Here is a 14,280-nt window from a genome sequence, read left to right as displayed (position 1 = left end):
ATTTCATGTGTCGCTACATCAGCAATTACATGGTGATGACTTTCATCATCGAGTGCAATTCTGTCAACGGGCATTAACAGAGAATGTGTTGCAGTTCTACCTGTTTACCGCTGAAGCGGGTTTCACAAACCACGGGGCAGTGAATCTACGGAACATGCATTACTGGTCCGTGGACAATCCTCGCTGGCTCAGACAGATAGAGCGACAGCGACCGTGGACTGTAAATGTATGGTGCGGAATCATTGGCGACCACCTCATTGGTCCTCACTTCATTGCAGGGGCCCAAACAGCTGCAACATACATCGCGTTTCTACAGAATGATCTGCCAACGTTGCTCGAAAATGTCCCACTGGAAACGCGTCGACGTATGTGGTATCAGCATGATGGTGCACCTGCACATTCCGCAATTAACACTAGGCTGACCCTTGACAGGATGTTCGACGGGCGTTTCACAGGACGTGGAGGACGCATAAATTGGCCAGTCCGTTCTCCTGATCTTACACCTCTGGACTTCTTTCTGTGGGGTACGTTAAAGGAGAATGTGTACCGTGATGTGCCTACAACCCCAGAGGATATGAAACAACGTATTGTGGCAGCCTGCGACGACATTACACCAGATGTACTGTGGCGTGTACGACATTCATTACGCCAGAGATTGCAATTGTGTGCAGCAAATGATGGCCACCACATTGAACATCTATTGGCCTGACATGTCAGGACACACTCTATTCCACTCCGTAATTGAAAATGGAAACCACGTGTGTACGTGTACCTCACCCCTCATGGTAATGTACATGTGCGTCAGTGAAAAAGACCAATAAAAAGGTGTTAGCATGTGGACGTAATGTGCTGTTCCAGTCTCTTCTGTACCTAAGGTCCATCACCGTTCCCTTTGGCTCCCTACATAATTCGGTGCTCTCCGATACACACGATCGAACAGCGGAGGAGTGGTCAACTTTAGGTTACAATATCTCCAGATGTAATTAACTTTTTACAATACAACAAACGGCACTGATTACGTATTTGTTTATATGTTCAGATGTGCTAACAAAACTAACGGGGTTCCATTTAAAAAAACGTAGGTTTGTGTTAAAAAAACATACTTCTGTGCATTTTTTATGGTTTGTATTAACCAATTACACTAGCCCCTCTCCTCACGTTCGGTCTGTGGAATCGATTCATCAGTATTTGATGTGGTTTACAAAATATATCCAGCGGTAATGTTAGGTGACTCACCCTGTATAATCTACAGTGAAAGTAGGCATCTGAACAACAGGATAACACTCTAGATGGGTTTAGGCATTACTCTCATCACCCTTTCCCCAAACACAAATTCCAAAGATGAAAGGTATTTTGAAAATCACCCTAAATCACGAACAAACTGTGACTCCATGAAAACCAAACCCTGGATCTGCAAATGCATCTATTCCCTTTGCTGTTACCCCATCACTATACCATATAGTCAATGTGAATTATTTGCAGAGCAAGGTGGCACAGTAATTATCACACTGAACCTGCATTCACTGGATTCGCATTTGTGAGGACAACTGTTCAAACCCACATCCAGCCATCAATATTTGAGTTTTCCATGTTTCTCTAAATTCCTCTGGGCAAATGCCAGGATGGTTCCTTTGAAAAGGGAACAGCCAATTTCCATCCCACCTTTGACATAATCTGTGCTTGCGCTCTGTCTCTAATGACCTCGACATCAATAGCATATTAAACCAAATTTCTTCTTCCTTCCTTCAATGTGAATTAACTTTCAGAGAAAAAAATTGAATAGATTTCTGATACTAAAAGTCTGACTTACAAAAGGCTGTAAAATCTACAGATTCAGGCCATAGTCATGACAATAATATTGTAAACTGAATCTGTCCACAACCCTAAATTTGCTTTGAATTCTAGTATGCTTTACTAGGTGCTGTCCTATTGGAGATGGTATGCCCTTGCTTACCTCCATTCCTTAAAGTGACTTACTCAGCTAGTCAGACTGGACCTAAGGTGTAATGTGCAACTTGGAATTTTTCACACATGAAGTAATTTCCAGTGGTGAGAGAGGCAGTAAGAAACAAAAAAGAAATCCTGAGACTCATTGATGATTGAACCCCAACCTTTGGTTCTGTGGTCTGGCACTGGTCACCATCAAGCCACCAACAACACATCATTTTCAAAATTAATGCTAAAAATAAGTATCTAAAACTGAAAACTCTTTGTCAATCACTAGCAATTCTCCCTGTCTCTATGGACCCTCAAGTACTGAAAAATGAAATTTTGTGTGGCTAGGGCCTCCCGTCAGGTAGACATGTTACTTGGAGCTGGCCGGAGTGGCCGAGCGGTTAAAGGTAATACAGTCTGGAACCGCACAACCGCTACGGTCGCAGGTTCGAATCCTGCCTCGGGCATGGATGTGAGTGATGTCTTTAGGTTAGTTAGGTTTAAGTAGTTCTAAGTTCTAGGGGACTTATGACCACAGCAGTTGAGTCCCATAGTGCTCAGAGCCATTTGAACCATGTTACTTGGTGCAAGTCTTCTTAGGTGATGCCACTTTGGTGACTTGCGCATCAATGGGGATGATATGATGATGAAGACAACACAACATCCAGTCCCTGAGCAGAGAAAATCTCTGACACAGCTGGGAATCAAACCTGGGCCCCTTTGCATGGCATTCTGCCACACTGGCTACTGAGCTATCGGGGCAGACGCTCAAGTACTGAAAGATTCAGAGCCACTGCATTCATTAATTTTAATTCCTCATTGTGCAACCCTTACAATAACTATGTTGTTTGGAAAATATCACACATGCTTGTCAACATGTATACTGCGCTAATCTTGATACTTGAATGTTGTGTTAAGAATTAAAATATCAAAAAGTTATACTAAGAGGCCAATGTTAAATCCGGTGAAAATTATTTCTATATGTTTTTAATTCATAAACACTTATGCTGTTGGTAGTACCAGAAAAAACTTTTTATATTAATTTCATTTCAAAATTCTTGAATAATTGTGGCTCATTTAGTTTCATAAAATAATTTCAATAAGCTCAACATACTTACCGGACAGCGCCCATGGCACATTCTCACATCACACTCGATGTACAGTGCTGGTGATCCCGTGAAACGAAAAGTTTTCATGTATGCAAAAACTTGTGTTTCAAATACTCCAGTTTCACTCCATGCTCCTCGAAATCTGCTTATAAGTTTTTCATCCACAGGACACCTTCAATGGACAAAAATTACTCTAAGAGAGTTTTTGTATACAAGGGGAAGTCAAATGTAAACGAGACAAGTCGGGAAAAAAGCATGTAAACTGTTTAATATTTCAAAAGTAATTGCCATAACTGTTCACATGGTTAATCCCAGTGAGAGACAAGAGGACCAATGCCTTCATGGAAGAATGCTTGCAGTTGCCTACAGAACCATGATTGTACCTAGGTGTACACCTCTTCATCAAAAGCAAATCAACGATCACAAATGTCTTTCTTTAGAAATCATCTGGGGACAGATCTGTATGGGGGATGTGTTAGGGCTTCACGGTGAAACTTCTGCAGTGTACTCAAAACAACCATAGCAACATGTGGGCTAGGCCAGTACACCTTGACTTAAACCTGTTTTTATGGGTCTTGGCTCAGAAAATTTCTTTTCTAAACTTGGCTTTTGCTTTGGTGTTGTTTAGAGTAAGTTCTAATAGTTTAATTAATTTTGGATCAAGTCTTAGATTCCACAGACTTTTTAATACTGAAGATCTGTGGGGACAATCATATACTTTCTTAAAGTCTACAAATGGTATTGGCAGAGCCTTTTTCCGTTTCTTGCAGTATGCTGTAATTAATTTTAAACTAATAATCTACTCTGCACAGGTTCTCCATGGTCTGCTCTCTTGTATTCTACAACTCTTGTTCTAGTTGTTCCTTGATTTTACGCCATAGGATCTTAGATGAAATCTTGTATGTGCAGTCTAGGAGAGTGATCCCTCTGTGGTTGTCTAGATTACCGTTATTCCCTTCTTGTGTAGAGGGTGGATGATGGCCATGGTCAATGCTTGCGAGTTGATCAGTTATCCAAATTTTTGGTAGAGGCACGTGCAAGGAGTTACTGAATGTGTCACTTGAATATTTCCACATTTCAAAAAATACCTGACCTTCTCCATATGCCTTAAAATTTTTTGTCCTTTAGTTGCTTTTACTATTTCTTTGAAAGTTGGAGTGTGTAATTGTTGAGTTTGGTTTTTATTAGTGTATCTACATTGATTTGTAAGAGTTCCTCTGGTTCTCTGCAGTTCAAAAGTTTACTAAATGCTTTTGCCATGATTTCACCATTTGCTCTGTAACTGTGTGCCATTCATGTATCTTCATCTTTCAGTATTATCATAGGGTGCTCATACAGTTCTCATTGTTTCCCAAAGATTTTTTAGTAATTCCTGGGATTGGTTTTGTGATAATTATCTTCTACAGAGTTTATTATGTCTTTGTGAAATTCTCTCTTGACTCTCCTAATGTTTTTTGTGAATTTTTTACTTTGCTTTTTGAGGTTGACATCATTTTCTTCTTTTTTGTGTGTTTAAAACTTTAACAATGCTTGGTGTCTTTCTTCATGGAATTTGTCACAGTCTGGTGTCCACCATGCATTTTTTCTTCAAAAGAGATAGATTCTCAGCTTGTTTTTCGAGACTTGGTACCATTTCTTCTATATCGTCTGTTAAACGAATGATTTGTGTTATTTAAGATATTTGTCATTATTAATTTACTGGTGTGGGTCATAGCTCCTGTTTGTTTTATTAGTTTTTCCATTCTTTTTATTTAATTGGGTAAATTTGATCTTTAATTTAACTATATAATGGTCTGAGTCTGTGTCTACATCTCTCAGTGCTTTAACATTTTAAATTTTCTTACAAAGATTTTTTTTTATATACAGACAGTGTGTTTTTGTTGAAGTCTCTTGCATTTGTTGTACCAGTAAAAGAGACGGTGAACCAATTTGAATACCTCTCCAGTATTCTCCTTCAAGTGAGCAAGGATCCTTTATCAACTGATATAAACAATGAATCTTAGATACTGCGATACAATGTAATTTTATTAAAACATCTTATATATTTTATTTTTACTTTTATTAAAATCCTAGGCATCATCTGTGCTATGTTGAACATGAGTATTACAGTAAAATACATTTGGGAGGAGGGGGATAGTACACGTCTTGTGTATTCAGACAGATGAAAGTGTGCCTCATTACTAAGTAACACCAGCACATCGTGTTGCAAAGCAACAAAATTGTGTTTACCAAGTTCTTGCACTACAGCCAACTTTTATGGGAGGAAATGGATGTTAATATGAAGAATACACCTCACAGAGTGAGCAGAAGGTTGAAGGGCAGCTATATTCTTGAAGCCCAAGTGTTAGACAGATGGCAAAACAACCCGCTTACTGTGATCTCAAACGCTCAAAAAATGCTGTGGAAGTGTGCCACAATTAAATTTTCAGATTGGAATGGTGCACTGTGAAGATAGGTGAGACAGGTCAAGAGATGGTCTCATTGAAAGTGGTGGGTCAGAAAGTTAGTTTACCATCTCAGTAATTGACAATGCATTGCATGAAGGAGCAATGGATGTTTGTTTAGAGAAGTTCTTTTCTAATAGCTGCTCAGTTGTTGCCACACGACATACATTTTGTTCACATTTCAATATTTCTATCCAAAGACTTACTCCTGCCTGGCATTCAATTGTATCATTGGTTGACACCTTCACAGCAACTAGAAATGTGAAATGAAGAAAAACTGAGTTACCACAGCCCATGAAATCACCACAAAATTAAAGAAATATTGAAGTGTGCACAAAATGTATGTTGTGTGGCAACAATTGAACAGCTATCAGAAAAGCACATCTCCACACAAACATCCATTCCTCCTTCAGGCAATGCATTGTCAACTGCTGAGATGGTAAACTAACTTTCTGACCCACTGCTTTGGATGAGGCCATCCCTGCTCTTGACCTGTCATCCCTACCTTTCCAATACGAAAATTTCATTGTGATACACTTCCATGACACCTGTTGAGTATTTGAGGTCACTCCAAAAGAAGTGTATGAAGTATGAATTTTCATTCTACATCCTGTGGGAACTTTAACTGCTCTGCAGAATTTATGTCCTCACAGCCCTACTACTTTCCACAACCTTAAGGTTTTGATAGCTAGGTGATATTTACCGTGCAGTCATATTTTTCCCAGTTATATGGAGTGCAGTTGTTTTGGAGCCCTACAATAAACTGCTCCAATACAAAAATCAAATTATATTGCATAGTTGATATAGAGTTTAACAGATATTTCTTAAGTTTCTGTTGCCTTCCCTCTGAAAATAATCCACTAAGCATTTACTCTTTCATTACTGTTATTGTGTTTTCACCAGTACATATTATTTTAGCAGACTTGTATTAAAAATGCAGATAATTTATACAATGTAGATGACTTCATTATGGAAATAGAACTGGTAATGAGCTTCAGAAAACTGTAATTGATCTCATTTGAACCGCATAATGTATCTATTTTGTTTTGCATTTTTAAGGTAAAACTTATAACAGTAATGAAGAATTCCAAAAACATAATTTCAGTTTTTAACACTTCCACCACGTCTACGAATAAGTACTTCCTTTGAGTGATGAGGGACACTGCAACACATTTCACAGTAATTATCTGTGAAGCAAATCTGCACTGTGAGTAAACTACATTGCAAGGAAATGAATAATTGTCATCCATTATATATAATTTTACATGTATTAATTGCTTCACTTGCATCAAATGTAAATTAGTTTCTGTGACAGCAGTATTAACTTACCCATACTGATCAATCAGTTGTATCCGTTTATTTCCTCCATTGTGTGCAAAACAGTCATTTACCACAATGTCAAAACCATCTGAAAACAAAAATATTTGTATAAATGTGCTGCTATCATTAGATGAATCTAATGAAAATACTGAATTCTGTGAAGAAGATGGCATCTCCATCCAGTGCAGTAATTAATGGAACAATCTTTTAAGTGCAGATCTGCTTATATACAACAAAAGTAAAACTTACTCCCTTTCCTCTCTTCTTAAGTAATTGAATACATCTAGTAAAATAAGACAATTATTCAATATCAGGAAAGCACACAATTGGTTGCAGAGGTCAGGTTCACAGGCATTACTTGGACTGCTACATCCATTAATACAGATCGAGAGTAATCCTGTATTATTATGAATATGACATGAAATATGTAAATATGATTGAGGTGAGGCTGATTTCTGCTTAATAGGAATTAATATGCATTGACACTTTTTATAGTGAGTTATTACTTAAGACCGTCACAACAGCCAAAATCGCTATTGTAACTAAATACTTTTAATAACAGTCCAGAGAGAAAATGTTTTCATTTTTCAAATTCCAAAGTTTTGTTGATACAAGTGCACACAAAACAATAGAGGTCTTATAAGTGGAGATTATTTAAACTAGACATGGCATTCTGCAATAACCTGCAAAAAAACACAATCATTTTGGTTCAGCTACCAGAAGATAATGACAGCAATTTTGATAATGATAAGTTGTTGTTGCCAGCAGTTACCCCATAGTTTCATTCTGTGCATTACATTACTTCACTGAAACTTTTTAGTGTGTCTGTTGTGAGTTGTTGGTGGCTTATATATGGTTGTGGTCTCTGAAGCTGACATTTGTGCATAGACGCTCAGCAAGAGCAACTTCTCTGCGGATGGCAACCCAGTGGATCACCTGTCAATAAATTTCCAACATGCTGGCTACAGTTTAACTAAAGCTAACTGTTTCATATACACTTACCATATTTGGTACGCATGTAGATAATGAGAGTAAGAGGGTCACCAACTCTAACAGGCCCCGACACGCGGTTACCAGTAGTACCATAACCATAGCGTATTTCCATGTAACATTCTGGTGGTGACAGTGTGAATACCACAGGGTTTCCCGTTGCAACCCTACAGTATACATGGAACTGAATAAGTTTCTTACATTAACAGACACAATTCTGTTTTAGTTTCAATGTTCATGGCAAAAATATATTTTATAATCAGAAGTTAATTTTTCATAACAAATTATCAAAATGCAACAAAATATTTTCCTTATGCACATGCTTTTAACTTATATTCTCAGTTACTTGTTTGGTCTTGGATACATTATTATGATACTACCACTTTCAAAGTATTTCTTTGTCAGTCTGGGTCTCATGAAAGGTATCGTGTGTTCCTTTACTTCAAACATTTTCTGTAGTGGATTTGGAATACAAAAGAAGAATTTCGCTGGTGCTTGTTTAAACATAGGAAAAAATTATCTAAACGCCATGCTCAGAAAGGTTAAGGTACCAGACTACCAGTAATTAATCTAATGGACAAGTTTAGTCCATGTCTAACTAAATTGGATACCTTGTTAGAAAATGATGAGCTACACACAATGGTATGATAGAGTTTTGTGCATGAGTAGCATGATATGGAATAGTGAGCATGTCTGAGCTTACAGACTTCCCATGTTTACTAAGTTTTGCAAATGTATGAAGCTTTTCGATCATAAGAAACTCCCACTTATTGGAACTGTTTTTATATTGTTGTTGCTGACATTCCCCATCACCTTCTAGGGACCATATGCCAGTGTAAAAAGAGTTCAGCATGATTATGCTATCAGATTTAATCACTGAAATGATGTGAAAAAGTAATATCTCTTCCATCTGCTAATCTAAGTACTAACAATTATAGGAAAAAGAAGTATAAACTCCTTTGGCAGCAACTGCACACAATAACAAACTGCTCAGTTTACACATGTGGAATAAATTTAATATTTACAATAAAAAAGTTTGTTCTAATAGGGTCAAATACACACTGGCAAGATGAACAGTGAGAACAGTCTCACATAAATGGTTCCACAAGTATCTATCACCAAACCATGAATGTACACAATTACATCTCTAGTGACTACACATTATTGTCTCACTTGCTTGTTCAGATCTAATAAACACAGATTGTGTGACAAAGCAGATTTTTTTTTTATCTTCAGTAGTGTTGTTATACATATGGCACATGTACAGTTCCAAAAATGGAACTCATCACTATGATTATTTTACCTAAAAACCATAATAATTACAAATACTAGTAATTTCAAACTTCATTATCATTGTTCATATGTAAACATATACCCAATCACTAACTTTTTGATAAAGTAGAAAAAACACATAAATATTTATAATATCTATACAGCTAATGCTGGAAATATGTTAGCAACTTCTACATTTATTTAGTTTCAGAATAATTATCATTCTTATCAAAAACATTGTTACTGAAGTAGAATCCCATATTTTGGCAAACTAGACAGCATACTCCAACAGTAGTTATTGTTTTACCAAAAAGTCCTCAGCCAAACAAATGTTATTCCTCTATTCAGTTATTTGGAAACAGAAATCTTTAAGTGTAACTTGTAAAAAGACATTGGAAAACAACAACTGAAAGTAGTTTTAATTATTGTCAACTTATCATATAAAAGAGAGGCTGCTGGAAGCCATTTCAGTCTGTTTGTGGAAGGTTATGAAATGAATAAGATCTGCATCCAAAATTACTGGACAATGTACTTGAGATGATTTAGTACAGAATACAAATTGAAAATGTATCCCAAGTTATCTAGAATTTGTGTCCGAGAGTTTATTCAGTGACTGCTTTTAATTAACTTTATTAACTGTGCTAATTTTCAATAATGCTTACTGTGACAACAGGCCTGGACTCTGAACTGTATTATTCCTAAATTATACTTACTTGCACATCATTTTTCATACTGATATGACGGTTATACTTGAAGGACAATGTAATTAGAGAATGTGTTAATGATTTATTTTCTCCACTTAAACTTTTGGGTCACTTCAGTGTTACATTACTGCACTTTAACAATCACATTATAGGACATCAACAGAGTGTAATCTGTAACTTACTTTCTATCCATGCATAAATTACAGTAAATGAAACTATCTGATCATAAACAGTAGGTTATTTAATATCAAAGAGAAATTAAAGTGTTTTGGGTGGTAAACCTGGTGTGGACAACATCATTTGAAATAGCTTACTTTTGTCAATTACTTTTCAGCTAATCCAACAGAGGTGCAACTACTGATGGCAAATTAGCACAGGTAAATAAAGTAATGCTTCAAGTGGGATGCCTACTATAAGAGGAAATGAACTTAATAATATTAAGTGGGAGATATCAGTGGTTGTCAGAAATATGGGACAATCCTTTTCCAAAGTTCTATAGACACTCACTATGGCTTAATCCATCTTATGTATATGCTGGAGACATTGTCCTTAAGACATATTATAAATAGTGCAGTGATTCACATTTCGCATTAATTTCACTGTAATAATTTCTATTAAAGAACAGAGTAACAAAATCTAAAATAAAACATAACTATAAACATGAAAATCAAGTGCAAAAAGTGGGAGAAATGAAGAAATGGAAATGGAGGTAGAACATCAGTGATTGTAACAATCCTCAATTTTAACTAACTTTGTCTGCTCAGCCACCATTGCTCTTTTTGCCTATTTTCTTTACTTCCTGTGAACTGCTTTCCATGTTACAAGAATTCATTTGTTCCCCTCTCACCTAATATTTGCTTGTGTACAACACAGCTTGTTGACACTAACTTTGACAATGCACCCAACAACATGGCATCTGCAAGCCATTCTCCAGTATCTCCTGCTACAGTTGTTGCTCAGTATTTTTCCTGTTGCAACATAAAACTATAGCATTTATTTCTTCCATAGACTTCCCTCAATTACTTTGGCATTCTTTCAGTTCAAGAAATATCACTTGAGGTATAATTCACTTTAGCCGCATGCAGGTTGTCCCAAATCTTTAGAGCAAAATGATACAGATGCTAGAGGAACTAGCATACAGAGATTAGTATTTAGTTTTTTATTGGTACAGGATGTCCATAATTAAAGTTCCAGTTTCAAAATGCTAAAGGAAGAGAACTGCTGTTCAGAATGAAGTCAAATTTGAACAGCATATTACTGATGCAGGGGGGAAATGTCATGGGAAAGAAAGGAAATTATCAAAGATTTGACTGGCAGATGGCACTGTAAGCGTCACAATATGCACACTAACAGAAACGCTGCACTTGGCTGCTCTTGAGTGTGTGTGTGACACACTCAACATGACTGTCTCCATGAGTGATCATGCCCTGTTGGGAAAGCTCCTTTCAAGAACAATGACTGTACATCAGTATCCCTGCAGAAGTTCCAGACAATCAAGTGTATGAGCAAAGGCACTGGTCCAATGTTTTTATTACAAAATTCGAAAAGTCCAATGTGGCAGAGGGAGGAAACATTTGATCCAACATCTCTTAAGATATATCTACAGCATTGCAGAAGGGGTCAAGCAATGGTGTGCAAACATGCAGTGAGAGGTACATAAAAAAACCTAAAAAACATCCTGCATTGCTATCCATACAAAATCACCCATGTTCAGGGGCTGTTTTCTGCTTACCTGTCAGCAAGACAAATGTTAACTCTGGAATTTCTTGCCTGCATAAAAGTGGACAATGAATAGCCATGGAACTTCCTGTGGGCAGACAAAGCCAATTTCCATCTCCATCTTCAAGGACATATCAATATGCAGAATTGCACATATGGCCAATATAAGATCCACAAGCACAGCAACCAGTACCACTTCATTCTGCAAAGGTGACTGTGTGGTGCAAGTTGCCAATACCATTTATCGTAGGGCCATATTTTTTCGAGGATATTAGTCCTGTGGGTCCTGTTACCTATGCTGTCACTGGTAAACACCATGAGAGTCTCTTGTACACCATCATTCCAACCCTTCAACAGTATGGATGTGTGGGTAGGATAATTTTTATGCAAAATGGCACTCCTCCACACATTACTCAGCCAGTGAAGTGGCTTCTGCAGAGGAATTATGGAAATGCTAGAATTATCAGCTCTCATTTCCCTACAGCCTGGCCACCCAGATCACCTGACCTTTATCTGTGTGACTCCTGGCTGTGGGATTATCCGAAAGATTTTGTGATTAGTGATCCAGTTATGAACATAGCTGAAATGAAGGCATGCACTGTGCATTGCATTCTGAACATGACTCCTGAGACACTCCATTCTGTTGTGGAACACGCTGTTTCTTGATTTCAACCTGTGGTAGAAAATGGTGGACAGGATATTAAAAATGTCTTGCGCCATCTCACAACAACTACAAACTGATGTCATTTTTCTTTTTATGCAGTTTTTAGTCTCAGGACCATTGAAAACTGATTTTTCTCGTCCAATGTGGTAAAATCACACCATGGTGGATGGGCGTACCTAACTAACAGTGCAACAGTTGTTGACTGGTGAACCTGTGCAGACATGCATATTGAACGGTATGGATGGTATAATGAGCAACTGAAATCATAGCCATTATTGCAATTCATCTGTCATTTGTAGTCGACCCCATTTGCATTAAAAACCTTAAAGCTCCAACTACTGGTAAATTTTTTGTTACTTTTTTTTCTGTGATGTTTCCCCCTGTGTCAATAATATACTGTTCAAATTTGATGTCATTCTGAGCAGTGCTTCTCTTTCTGCTGCATTTTGAAACTGGAACTTGACTTATGGACACCCTCTATAAACAAGTTATAGCTTACAGCAACAATGTTAGCACACAGCAACTGTTCAAAGTGTTAGTCAGCAATCTCAAAAATGCATTACAACTTAACCCACTTACAGAACTAAACTCGGGGTTCAAAGTCATTTGGCTCTTTTGCTTATACATATTTTTTTAATGACTGGGGTGCAATTGTTGTTCCAACAGAACACTGAACACTGTAGTCTTAAAAGTATGCATTTCTTGCTCAAGCTATGGGTACTTGTTAATGAATCTCCTCCCTCATAATTAACACCATCCCCTCAAAATCTACTGTGTGAACAATTCTTTATTGAGATCTCTTTGGCTTGAATGAACCAGCATCACTTTCTAGGCACTACATCTTATTGGATCATACATTAAATTCATGTCTCAAGATTCTTGTAATGAGTAATTTTCTATTTTAGACAACTAGTCAAGTATTGTAAACATTGGTATACTTCACTGTGGACACACCACAGATTACTGAGAACTATTTTTCAAATAGCACCACCAACACCATCAACATGGACACAGCAGGCTGTTGTTCATTGCAAAACATGTGCCTCACATGCGCTGCTCATTCAAACCCTCATACCATCTGAAACATTCATTTTAAACCACTGGTTCCTTATCTCAGTATCCTCTACCATCCGTATAATTCTGTACCTAGGTTTGGAAGACCTGTGCTTGTGCATCTCTTTCACAAGCACTAGTGATGGACAGCTTAAAAGCTTTTCTCCTAGAATATTACCTCATTTTAATGTCATGTCCTACATTTTGTGGTCAAAGAACAATGTTTGTAGAAAACTGTAGTGATGTCATATTCTGAATGTTAAAAATCTGAAATGACGAATCTAACAAAACACTTTTTGGCAAATAAGTCATAAAATGATAAACTTTTTAATTTCAATTTATGTATACCTGTTACAATAAAATATAAATAAGTAATTTTTATTTACTTGCTAGTTTGTACAAAATATTTTTACTCACTCAACATCAAGAAAGGGGAATGTGACAGTTTTCCAGAAGTCATAGCCATATTCACAAGTAACTTTGAAATGCTCATCCCATTCTTCCTCAATGAGAGGGTTGTACTGCACAGTTACGGTATTCCACATGAAATTTTTCTGTGGAGGAATTTTAAATTAAAACATTACATCTGGCTGTAGGCAACAATGCTAACACACAGAAAATTTTATAATTAATGGCACAGAATAAAAATATGATTCTGTAAATCACTTATTTGAAGGTTCTCAGAAGAGGAAAGAGGAAGAAAGATAATAAAATATATGTATCATTCCCCAATAATTTTAAACAGAATTATTTCATCCTTCCAATTCCATTTTTTGTACTGGAGCAAGCTACCGGTATTTAAAATTATAATGTCATTATGCATCAATATACAATAGAATAATTAAAATGTTTTCGCAAAAATGTGTATAAAATACTATTAGCTTTAAAATAAAAGAAGAAAGAGAGTAGTAGCATTTTAAACTAATCAAATGTGTTATTAGATCAAATACAATGATGATGATGATGGTGGTGGTGGTGGTGGTGGTAATTATGGGGAAATACAAGTACCTATGTCTATTGACATGGTCATTTGTGCCTCTTGATGTATGCAGTATTGACAGCTGACAGTT

General features: G+C 36.8%; 1 protein-coding gene across 1 annotated transcript in view; it reads right to left on the bottom strand.

Moving 5' to 3' along the window:
• The window catches only part of LOC124555740 (cuticlin-5), a 316,613-nt gene that overhangs the window by 17,418 nt on the left and 284,915 nt on the right, over window positions 1–14,280 (bottom strand). The window contains exons 7-10 of the mRNA XM_047129764.1: window positions 13,628–13,764; window positions 7,811–7,965; window positions 6,818–6,896; window positions 3,054–3,216 (exon numbers count right to left, since the gene is read on the bottom strand). Coding sequence (XP_046985720.1) covers window positions 3,054–3,216; window positions 6,818–6,896; window positions 7,811–7,965; window positions 13,628–13,764 — 534 coding nt within the window. The remainder of the gene's footprint in view (window positions 1–3,053; window positions 3,217–6,817; window positions 6,897–7,810; window positions 7,966–13,627; window positions 13,765–14,280) is intronic.

The sequence above is a fragment of the Schistocerca americana genome, chromosome X (genome assembly GCF_021461395.2).
Source record: "Schistocerca americana isolate TAMUIC-IGC-003095 chromosome X, iqSchAmer2.1, whole genome shotgun sequence".
NCBI classification, from domain to species: domain Eukaryota; kingdom Metazoa; phylum Arthropoda; class Insecta; order Orthoptera; family Acrididae; genus Schistocerca; species Schistocerca americana.
The sequence above is the reverse complement of the archived record's forward strand: the minus strand, read 5'-3'. Positions and strand labels throughout refer to the sequence as shown.